General features: G+C 33.3%; 1 protein-coding gene across 2 annotated transcripts; it reads right to left on the bottom strand.

Moving 5' to 3' along the window:
- Window positions 1–1,926: 1,926 nt before the first annotated feature.
- On the bottom strand, window positions 1,927–11,208 carry LOC108370557 (uncharacterized). Of its 2 annotated transcripts, none has more exons than XM_017625892.1 (4): window positions 11,110–11,208; window positions 10,260–10,371; window positions 8,773–8,946; window positions 1,927–2,485 (listed from the first exon to the last, which is right to left on the bottom strand). In XM_017625892.1, the coding sequence occupies exons 2-4, from the start codon at window positions 10,318–10,320 to the stop codon at window positions 2,277–2,279; spliced, it is 444 nt and encodes a 147-aa protein (XP_017481381.1). In that variant the 5' UTR covers window positions 10,321–10,371; window positions 11,110–11,208; the 3' UTR covers window positions 1,927–2,276. The 2 variants fall into 2 exon arrangements, with proteins under 2 accessions (XP_017481381.1, XP_017481380.1); XM_017625891.1 differs by having other exon boundaries at window positions 10,260–10,369; window positions 11,097–11,204.
- Window positions 11,209–12,524: the final 1,316 nt, after the last annotated feature.

Below are 12,524 nucleotides of genomic sequence, written 5' to 3' on the forward strand. Positions count from 1 at the left end.
AATCTTGTTAAGATCCGATCAGCGGATCATGAGATATATATATATATATATTTTTTTTATATGGGTTCGGTTTTTTTTTGCTAAAAATTACTTGTTATTTATTTCAAATTTTACACCTTTATATTTACTGCCACAGTACGACTCGATACTCTTAGAATGCATTGCTTTAGTTTTGTGCATTTTCTTACATTAAATTTACTGTAGACTTTGATAAGTGATGCCTTTTTGACTATATTGCATGCATACTTACTACTACTATGCTATTATTGTACTGCTATTGAAATTACTACAGGTCTGCAACCAACAGTGCGTATGAGTGACATCATGAATTGCTACGTAGAAACGTGAATAAACATAATGCAACATGCATACATATGTAAGTAGGTAATCGTCATCTGTAAAAGTAGAAATTCATTGCAAATGGATAGCCATTATTAGTAAGATACTTCCTGAATTAAATAATTTGATTTAGTATAATAAATTAATTAACGTATGTGCATATATTTAAAATCACAAGTCAACAGGAGGGGGCGTATGAGTAACATTACATGCAAAGCATTCCATCTTTAGGAATTCTTAGTAATACTCATTGTTAAATAAATAGTGCTTCCGAGTATACATGTACGAGGGTCACTAAATAAGTCCTTAGTATGCCTAAGAAAGAAACGCTCAAATTGCCTTTCTTGATACTCTTCAGCGTGATTTATGTATACACTTTAGCAACAGCTCAAACCGATTGGTGAAGCATTTCGCCGCAAAAACATGACTTTTGACGCATTAACTGCTTCTTCTGGCGATGAAAATCGCTGTCCGCGAAGATTATCCTTGATGTACGGGAATAAAAAAAGAACCATTTGGTGCTAAATCAGGACTATAAGGCGGATGACCCATCAATGCGATGTTTTGGGTGCTTAAAAATAATTTATTTATCTAGAAGTGGAGAACTCGCATTTATCTTGGTGAAACGCGATTTGTCATATTTCATTGTTTTTCCTCCATTTATTCAAGACTGTTGCCCATAAAAAAAAATGGTTGTGTACCACTCAGAGATTACTTTCTACGTTGCTCTAACGCCACCATAGCCACATGACCAAGTATGGTTTCGAAGTGCTTTTTGCACTTTTGGTTGTGTTTTATTTTTTTGAAATATCCATATAGTTTATAGGACTTGGCTTCACTTGGCGTTTCCAAATGGCGTCAGTTGGCACAGAGGAGAAACGACTGGCATGCTTTGCTGAACTCAGCTAAAATCGCTTAGGCGGTTACAGCGCCAAAAAAAAAGAAGAAGATATAGTCTATATAGTTGGCCTTTTCTCACTGGCTTCTGCACGTATGTACATACATATATCCAAGTTACGCCACTTGCGTCTATCCGTACCAATCGATNTCTAGCTGGTATACAACAAACACCATATAAATTGAGATTTCAAACTTTGTACAAAAATTAGAAAATTTCTGCTTATTTTCACCAAAATTTCAAACTTTTACCGTTTCATTCTAGTATAATGAAGTGCAAGTTTCAAGCTGCTATAAAATCCCGTTAAGTTTTGGCAATTTTTTTTTTGCCGGCAGTGTTCTCCATAAAAATAATTTTTGTGAGCTGTCTGCAAATGTTTTTTAAAGTTGGCTGTCGCATCACCTGAACATTTGAAAAGAAATTCCAAAGAATCGGCGAAAAAAGGCCGATGCCGATGCTCAATTTTGTGCCGATACAAGCCGATGCCGATGCCGAATAATCGGTCGGACTCTACATACAAACATATGTTTTTATGTTTACTCTGTCAGGCTTTGCGGCGGCGGTGTGCTCAACTTCAAAAAGAATCGGCGCCGGCAGCGACGCCGGCGCGTGTGGAAACGCCAGCGCTACTGCCCATAAGGTAGATAAAATGTTAAATGTTTTTGTTAAAAAACAAAGCCTTGTAAAACTAAGAATTACATACAATTATTTTATATTATTTAAAAATTTATACAATCGTTCACAAGTAAGTATAGCATGTATGTATGTATGTAGATGTGCACCTGCAAAAGAAGCATACTTTTCGGCGCAACTAAGCGCAAATTCTCTTTCGAGTACAGTATATATTAAATCAAACGAAAAACTTTAGAAAATACAGAAGACTTGTACAATAAATGTATTAAGATCGTCCAAAATGCACAGATTTACAAACTAAGCATAAAATATTTATTTGTATAATAATAGCAATATTGCTGTGTGTAGAGAAGAAACAGCCTTAGACTACATTTTGCTTTCTACTTCTGAAACAGTGCCAACCAATTTAGGACAGCATGCGTGCCATGGCGAAGAAGAGCACAATGGCGGCGGCGATGGGAGCTGTGGCGCTGGAGCCATTGCACAGATTGCCAGTGCAAACGTCGCACGACAGCTGCTTCACGAATGGCAAAGAGGGATCCGACTGGCAGCCCGATTGAGTGTTTGATACATCACCGAAGTAGCAGGCGCGAATGATTTGTGGGTGACCGGGCACTGGAATGTAAAAAAAAAATGAGAAGCAGAAGATGATTAAGAACAGTGTGAGTCATTAGAGTAAGACAATTAAAGATAAGCTCGAATGGCGCAATGAATTTAATGAATTTTTAATGCGTGTAATTATACATAAGTCCATAACTAGATATGTATGTACATAGATAAGAGTATTCACTAGTGTGTAGTTGGTGATGTGCGCTTGCGCGCAAATGCAGATTTCGGTGTACGTAGACTCGTAGCTTATATATGTATGTATATGTATATGTAAGTGTGCGAAATTATGAATAAAAATGCTATAAATATGTATGTATTTTTTTTATGTATATGTACATATGTGTGTAGAATAATAATATTTTCGCTGTCAGCTGCTTATAAATACTTCGCATTGTCTGTACATTGAATTTTAATTACACTTTTGTTGACCTTGAAACCAGTTCTATTTGCGACATCACTTCGCGGCCTAGTGACTTTTGTTTTTGTTTTATTTTATTTTTTTTATTGTAATTGGATATTATTAATATTTGTATACATAAATATTACGTATTTATTTTTAAATTCGATGTTTGCATTTCTCAGCTGGAAATTTTTAGAATCAATTTAAAATTGTCGCACAGAATACTGCTCAGTGAAGTTGAACTACTTTTCATTACAATACGGCACGAAAAGCACCACCTCATCCCGAAAGTCGTTCCAGAGATTGTAATGGATGAGCTTTAAGGCCATTGGAAGAGCTGATTCGAGGCATAAGAGCAAATTTTGAATAAATACTGGTTTTGATAAAAAAACTTGTTGTTTTGTTTTTCAATCAAATCTGGTTTATTTTAAAACGCACTTTGTTGTTTGGACTTTCCGCAATATTAATACAAATAAATAAACGAATTTCACTGCATAATGAATTAATATTTACGAAAGAAATAAAGACAACTCCCATTTGCACTTAAAAATATTCACTAACACATGCAAATTGTTAGGGACACAAAAACAAAAAATCATTTTTAGATTCAATTCACATCAATGCAAATGCATAAACGGCAACAAGGTTGGTTCATTTAACCCTTAGTTGCTTAATTCTCTTTTGAATTTTATTATCATTTTTTTTTCGTTTGTACGCCTCGAAATATTTTTGTCTGCACGAATTTTTCAAATATTTAGCAACTGGATTCGAGCTGATACAAAATATACATACACACATTCATACATGTGAATATGCATTGAAAAGGCCACCAACAAGTAAGGCTCCTTAAGCAAGTTTGCTTAGTTTTGAGTTGATCGACAGAATTTAAAATTATAAGTATCTTAAAACTGATGATTACTTCATCGATGGGCGCATAGTAAATATTCACAGATTTATTTATAAAGCCATTTTTAGTAAGTGTGTATGTACATATGTATTTATATATGTATGCATCTGTGCGCAGTGGACCTGCCACATATCGGTATGTGCAAGCGATTGCCGGCTGATACAAGGCAAACAAAGCGAAATGAGGGAATAAAAACAAAACAAAATTATAGAAAACGAATGTTCGCCGATATACAAATCGAATGAATGAATAAACGGCGCACAGTGTGGAGAATGAACTTTTGACTTTGTTTTTGTGACAAAATCTAATATCTCGAAAACGGGAACAGCTGGCGAAATAAATTTAACAGTATTTCATAGCTTTGAGATTTTAAAATCGTTGGTTTTAAAAAATTACCATAACCTTTCAAAAGTAGGGGATTTTAATCAGTGACAATTTCCGGCATTTTCCGCATTCTCAGTGTGGGTGGTGATTTGTTTCATAACAACAATTGTTCACCACCTTTTAAGTTCTATGAAAAATTCTATTGAGAAATATTCAAATTATTGAAAAATGATGAAATCCGCGAAAATACTACTTATATAAACAAATTGTAAAAATTCTCCTGTTAAAACTTTCTCATATGAAGCCCTTCAGTTTTGTCGCGACAATTTCGTCAGAGTGACAATTGTCAGCACCATTGTCCCAGTACTGTCACTATCGCTTTAAATAAGTTGTCACGGTTGCCTACAGGCGTCTATGAAATAGAGCAAATGTCGGCAATAATTCTGGCTCTGAAATTTTACGGAAAAATCGGCAATTGTCGCGTTTGTCGCTTTTATGAAATATGCCTCTGGTTGAACAAATAACTATGATTTTCAAAAGTAAAATTTTTGAAATTATAAAATGTGTTTTAGGGTTATTCCGATGATCAAAATGGATTGCTTGAAGCACGAAAAGCAAAAATACTTACTTTAAAACTTCTTAAAAATGTGATTGCCTACTGCTTTTGGGCAAAACAAAAGGAAAAAACCTTTATTTTTTGAAGGTGAAGGTGTTTTTTTAACAACGATAATATTTTTCCTGAATTCTCAATCTCAAAAGCTTTAAAATAAAATTCGTCAGATGTTCACGTTTTCGAGATATTCATTGGATTTTTTACGCAAAAAGAAGTTTATTTTCCACACTGTGCGGCATTGCAAGAGAAGAGAGTATTTGAACCAACATTCTCACGTGCATATACATACATATGTACATATGTACAATATTTATATATATGAATTGTACGTATGAATGGGTTTTCCGTCCATTATTCAAATTTTATGCGTTTTTATACTTTTTCTTGGTTTACGAAATGTAAATCCGAAAATCGATTATTTAACTTCCACCAATTTATAACATATGTACATATACATATTTACATATAATTTACAAAATTATAATAGAAATAAAAGTGGTGGAATAAGAAACTAGGAACCCTTAGGTATAAAGTATATAAAAGGGAAATCTGGTACGCGAGGCCGATCACATAGAGAAACTTCTGTGCCGAAATAGATAATACCTATGACGTAATTAGGCTTAACATTATACTTAGTTACAAAATAATACGATTTGCGGTCTCCTAATGACGAGTAAGGGAGAGCTTTTCAAAGCTGTGAGGAAGCTTTAGAAAATCTGATCAGCTTTAATTTTCCAAACCGTAGACCTATGTACATACAAACATAAATATAAATGAATAGTTCGCAAAGCGTTTTAAGGCAAAGCGGCAAAAATGTCTGCTTTTGCGGACGATGCTGCCATTGCTCTTTCTGGTTTGTGGCTCAATACGATCCTAGAAACTACGCGATATTCACAAGCAGTCCGAGAAGGCATACAAAGCAGACCAAGTACTCTTTATCAGAAAATATGAGATACGAGAGGTAGGGAAGTCTTAAATACAGGAAGATAATACACATTACCTAGAGGTAAAACATGGGCATAGAAAGTTTTTCCACCAGTCGGGGGGATATGCAGACTAGGTCATACCGGGAATTCGGGAAAAGTTGGTCAGTCCCGATTGAGGCGGATGGATGGCGTGTAGGCTTGCAGGCCAAAGGTAGTAGTATTCAGGTGTTCATAGATGGCTCCAAAAGACTAGAGGACATTGGACATCTTTGAGCCAACTAGGAGAATTCACGGGGCCTTTTGAGCCAATTAACCTAACCTAACCTATCCAGGCAAAAATTGAGGGGCAAAGATAAAATACTAGTCCGTTTAACGAGTTAACTGCGTGGAAGTAATGGAAAGGTAAATGACAAACAAGCCAAACTCATGTCGATCTTATTTAGTTACTCAGCTTTTTGCAATTAATTCAGTCATGCCAATTTTCTACAAACAAACATATGCTTTCGTATAAATATGGATGTGTGCCATGTCATCGAACCCACTACACCCACTTGTACATTTGTATATATGCTATATACATATATGTATGTATACACACAAATCATATACATACTTGTAGTTGCAGTTCTAGCCACTTAACCTCAATATGATCTCATCCACAAATGAATTTATGTCTAAATATAGGTCTTACTAAAAAGTTAGATGAAGAATTCTTTGAGATCTATTCAATATGTATGCAATATACATACAGATACACATCGATAGTATTGCTATTATTAAGTTGTCCCAAAATTGCAAAAAAAAAAAGTTAAGCTTTGGTTTTGCTTTCGCCTTTTCCTTTTGAATTGGTGATGATATAAGCTATACATATGTATGTACATATATGGAAGTGTCAGAATATTGTGTTCTTAATATGATTATAATAATCTTACATATAAATACGTACACATCATATTGGCTTAGTACTATGTATGTATGTATGTATATATATACACACTTGTTATACATAGCTAATTAACTAAATATGCACTACTGTTTTCTGCGCATTATTCCATGCCAGTTACGCATCCAAAGATGAAGTGGCAAAGCAATTATAAACGCATTTATGTCTAACTGTATGTATTTATATACATTAGGGTGGTAAAAAAGTAAAGTCGGAATTTAAATGCTCTCACCACCTGGAATTGTTCTACACCAAAAAAAACTTATCGCCCTGTTATTTTTATTTCGAAATCAAAAACTCTTTAGAGGTCGCTCAAAGCGCTCAAAGTTTTCCATGTATTTTATATGGGGAAAATAAGTTTTCGTAGAAATAGTTTTAGAATTCTTGAACATCAATATCGGAAAACTTTGTTTCTCTTCCGAAGACTTCCAATAACCGTATTCAATAGTTTACTTAAATATTTTCTGTTACTAACTATTTGTTGAAGAACCCCTAAAAACCTGAATAAATGCAATGGAGTGGACCCATAAAAATCGCTTTTATTAAAAATGGTATCTATAATAAACAATGGGTATTATTATTAGCAGAGAAACAAAATTTTCCGATCGAAAAATATTGATTTTCATAAATTCTATAAAATTTTTACGAATACTTGTTTTTCCCCATATAAAATATAAGGTACACGTTGAGCGCTTTGAGTGACTTCTAAATATTTTTTGGTTTAAAAAAAAAAAAAAACAGGGGTATACTTTTCTCGCTATAGAACACACATGCATTTTTTGACCACCTTAATGTATGTATGTACATATGTATGTAAAGTACATAATTCATAATTGTTTGCAATTACTCTGGTATGTTAATATTTGTGCTACTCATTGGTTATTTCATTTATTAATTTTAATTAGGCCATTCAAGTATTTTTTTTACGTCCAATTGAGCAAAAGTTTGTCATGAAAGATCACGCAATGTCGATCGATGTATGGAATACATATCTGTTTCTATTTACCTCGATGCTTGAATTTTCCAAAGGCGATCATAAAATTAAAAGCGAAGAAAGCTACACCAACCTGTCCTTAACAAAGTGCTGGTCATAAAAGTGCGATATCCGAAAATGATCTAAAAGTTGCAACTTTTTTAAACACTAATAAAAAATGTTCGGCACGATTAATCTGAAATTGAAAAATGTACTCGCATACATCCTTCACGTTCGATATTCGTCCAGGAACGCCACATATGGGTGCGTAATTCAGCTGAGGCGGTTGTTATTTTAAAGCATTGGGAATTTTTTTTTCCCTTACACAAGTGCCATTATAGTAAATACAAATACAGTTGTGAAAGTATGTAAATGTAAATACATATGTTTGCAAAGAAGAAGATTAATTTGCAATTCCTTACGAATGACTGTGTGTATTTGGGAAATAATAATTGAATAAATAAGCTATTTATCTTAATGACTTCATATACAAATACGAGAATGTGCACAGTATGCTTCACATAGTATTTATATTTACAAAATTACTACACGTTTGAGAACATTGTTGAAAATGAAATGACACAAAAACCGGTCATGGGTTTCCGCCGCTCGACTGGAAGCTTCGCTTAAAAGTTAAAGCGCAATAGCATGACGACATGAAGACACGCCACACACAACACGTACAACTTTATAAGCAATATGTATGCGTGTGAATATGTATGTATGTTTGTGTAAAGTTGTATACTAAGCATATACATATTTACATCCATATGTATGTAGAAATATATAATTACACTTGCAAATAAATTAACAAAATCTCCAGGTACAAAATGACATCACTGACATATTTGGCGGTTAGCAATAGTTAGGAAACTATGTATGTATGTATGTAAGTTTGTTACATTCGTATATTAGTTTAACGTACAGTCTCTCACACACCCTAAGCAGCCATAAAAATGTGCTAACTGAAAAAGTTGTTACGAAAAAAACACTTTCAACTTTATTAGTTCGTTTGGGAGAAATTATGTCACGAAATGAAGTACAGTTTGTGGCACGCACGGTTGTAGCACAGCAGTTGCCACATATGTACATATGTATATTATATGTATGCTCATATGTATGTATGTATGTATGTTGAAGGGTGAATGTATGAATGTATGAATGTATACGCATGGATATATTTATTACTTGAATATTTATCACTTACCATCCAGGACTTTCTTCATACAGCCGGTGGCATTGTGTACATTGAAGAAGTTCTGCAGGAAACGTGGCGGGGAGACGCGTGCGCAATCGAATTTCATACTATCGCTCGCTTCGAATTTCACACCACACTTTGGCTCGGTGGCTGAGTCACAGAGATAGCATTGCACGGCAAAAGCTGTAGGGGGGGAGAGATAAATAATTTCTTTATTAAAGGAAATGTGAATGATTGCGATACTTTTTTTTAATAAATTTTTAATTATTTTAATTAATTATTGATAAATACGTTGACATCTTAAAAATTGTGGTGTTATTATTGCTCAACAACAGGAAGTTGAAAAATAACATTTAGATTGTCCTGGTGCAGATCTTAGCTGTTGTCAAATGATTCACGAAAAATTAAACAATTTGAATATGCATATGTATGTATTTACTAAGCATTTAATATGGACTCAGAAAGTATAATATTTTTTATTTTTTCTGAAATAATACCTCTTACAATTTTTATATATTTTTGTTTTAAGTCAATGAAACATTTATGGACCTATGAAATTGTTTATATAATTTTTAATATAAATTTAATTTTTTTATTTCGTGTATGTAAATTGCATACAACTGAAAGGTCTTTCGCCCACATTTCTCAACCAAAATGATATGATAACATTTTGTTTCACAGGCGAGCAAAGGACCCATTGCAAAATTAATTTCTTCTGCCACCAGGTGGCGCTGTGGATTGGGCACTCCCGAAATTCAACTCCAGCCTCCCACAGCGGTAAAAGTGATTCATCTTAGACTGCACCTGGTGTTCAAACGAGCAATTCAATTTAGTAGAGATGTGTAGGAGATATTTGCTCTTGTCTAAATAATTTTATTGTTTTTCTATGTGGAATTAGTATGAAAAAATTAATTTTGCCTCCTTGTAATACATTGTCACAATTTCATCGATTCCCCACGACTTCTAATAAATATGCAGCGCTAAGCTTTGTTTTGAATAAATCGTTCTTCACAACTAATAAAAAAGGTATTTTTTTTGCCGAATTCCGAGTTTTATTTCATTTTATTTTATTTTGTAAAAGTTAAATGCAATAAAAAATTGTATTTAGTTCAAAATTAAAATAAAATATGTAAATTAATACCTATTAAATAAAATAACTAAAAAAAAATATTAAATTCAGTTTAAAAGAAATAAATAACTCAAAATAAAACCTTCTTTTCGTTTTATTTTGTGTTATTTATTGTATTTCATTTTTTAATTTGTTTGAATTTTGTTATTTTGTTTTGTTTGATTTGATTTCATTTCATTATATTGAGTTACTTGTTTTATTTTATTTAACGTATTTAATTTTTTTTATTTAATTTCTTTTTGTTTGATTGCTTTTATTTAAAATATTTCTCAGTTTACAGTATTTCGTTTGTTTTATTTTTTAATTTCTTACAATCTTTTGTATAATATTTTTTTATCAATCTTCAAAACAAAATCTGTAAACTCACCTGAGCAGGCAACACTGGCAATAACGGCGATAGCCAACAACGATTTAACTGCTGAAACCATTTCGTTTCTTTTGTAATTTGAATTGGTGGCGTTAATTCACAAATTTGAACTTCATCATCGGAATGCATTAAGAATTTGTATAAAAAGAGAAAAACGAAAAAATCATTAGAATTGTCTATAGACATACATACATTTATACATATATATGTATGTAAGAATCAATTTTTCAGCACCCAAAATGTTAACGTTTAATGATTGAGTGGCCAAGTTTATGAAGTAATCATTCAAGTTTTTTTTTTTTAAATAACAATCACTTAAGGCTATTAAAATAATTTTTCGATATGTATGTATTCTTTTCAATTTTATAATTGGGGCATTCACAACGGTGTCGTAGTGTCGTATTGTTGTTTGTCGTAAACTAAAAAAAAAGTCATATTTTGAATTTTCACAGTGTTAAAAAATAGTTGGAGGTGCTTTCAAGTCCTCTGGCCATTTATTTAAGCTTCTTAAATTTACGGCAGTACGTCACTTACGACACCGTTGTGAATACCCCAATTGATTATATTCCAAATATAACTGTTTCTCAAAGTTAACACACTTGATATAAAAATATATATGTATTTATGCAAATAAATTCAAAGCGATTTTTACAGCATCCGAAAAACTTAAAGCTTTTCGCCTCGAATTTAAAATTGTGAGAATTCTTTTAACGATAAAAATATTTACGATTGTTGCAAATTTATTTTATTTTTAATTAAAATTTTTTTTATATTTAAAAATGAATTAAATGATGTTTAACAAGGCGAAACAAAACACAACACTTCCTTTGCGCTAACCTGAGAGAACGCTGCGTAGAAGACGTCTTGTAAGTAGCACGATACGGGCGCAACTGTGGCGGGCGTGGGCACCCAAACACCGAACTGGATTACTGACTTACTTACTTGTCGCTGTCAAATTGTATATGCAACACACACACACCCACACACACACTTGATAAACACTCAAAACCGCTCATACATAAAAGCCGTAGTAATTTTATCATCGACAGCACAGCGCCACTACGGTGGAGTGAATACCGGTCTGTTGTTCACTTTTGTTTTGAGTGGAATCGCCAGAAAAGTGCCAAGCCCAATGAGTTTTCTCACCCCGAAGCCACTGAGCCACATGTACATACATACGTACATACATAAGTATAATAAAGGTACTGTGTATCCGTGATAGTATAATGAAGCTAAACCTCGATGCAACGAAAAATGCAAACTAAAAAATNTACGTGTTTGTTTGCCTTAATAGAGCGCCACTGTGGTCACTACAAGTAAATTGTCGCATTAGCATTTATTTAAATGAGTAAACTTTACAAAACCGAAAAGAGCTGGTCGTGGTCAGCAATTGTTAAATAAAAAAAGTTGTTTTTAGACATCACTCAAATCGCGTTGAGCCATTCAGCGAGTGAGTGGAAACGTTTACAGTTGCTTTGCTACTCAAATGGCCCCCCCATCCAACGCTCATTGTGCCCCCACCACTTGTTTGTTTTGAGTGTAGTTCCCAAAGATGATGTCAGCTGTGTGTTGGTGTTTGTTTGTTCTTTTATTTTTTACCATTCATCTCTTTTGTTTTCCTAACTGATGCGTTATTACTGATTGTTGTTGTGAACAACTTTGACTGCAACTTGGTATTCAAGTCAAATATTTTTGCGTTTTACTTTGAGAATTTTCGTAACAATTTTCAAACAAGTTATTCGGGTTTTTTATTTTAGCTTTCAGTCTTTATTGATACATATGCACATACATATACTATATACGTAGATGTGTTTGCATATAAATAGGCACGGCTAATGGTATTTTCATTTGTGAGGTAAACATTTTTTGTAACTAAATATGTATGTACAGGAAAATTATTCAGAGAGTGAAGCTGCAACCATAAGTTTGTGAGAAACGCTTGTAGATTAGTGGCATATTTATAAGTAAAATGTTGGCAATAATAATTTCGAATGAAAAAGTCATTAAGTCATATACGTACATATCGACGGCTGAGTGGAAGATCGACCTATCTCGGCAGCCCTATCTCAGGAAATGGCTTAAGAACGCCCTATCTCAACTGAGAACATATTGAAAACATGATGAAATAGCGTTCTTGGCAAATTTTTTGAGATCGAGCGTTTTCGAATCGGCGGCCGAGATAAGTCGATATTCCTCCCAGCGGTCGATATATTCTTGGTTGTAGACATCAGAAAGAGTAGTTCAGGAATATGAATGTATTTATTT

Source organism: Rhagoletis zephyria, unplaced genomic scaffold (assembly GCF_001687245.7).
Source record: "Rhagoletis zephyria isolate East Lansing unplaced genomic scaffold, Rhagoletis_zephyria_1.1 Rzeph_scaffold_04313, whole genome shotgun sequence".
Classification (NCBI taxonomy): domain Eukaryota; kingdom Metazoa; phylum Arthropoda; class Insecta; order Diptera; family Tephritidae; genus Rhagoletis; species Rhagoletis zephyria.

Bases quoted from the DNA above. Each gene is read 5' to 3' on its own strand.
- LOC108370557 (XM_017625892.1), bottom strand. From the start codon at position 10,320: ATGGTTTCAGCAGTTAAATCGTTGTTGGCTATCGCCGTTATTGCCAGT. The intron at 8,947-10,259 runs GTGAGTTTACAG...CCCCCCCTACAG, and splicing joins TGCCAGTGTTGCCTGCTCAG to CTTTTGCCGTGCAATGCTAT. The intron at 2,486-8,772 runs GTAAGTGATAAA...TTTACATTCCAG, and splicing joins TATGAAGAAAGTCCTGGATG to TGCCCGGTCACCCACAAATC.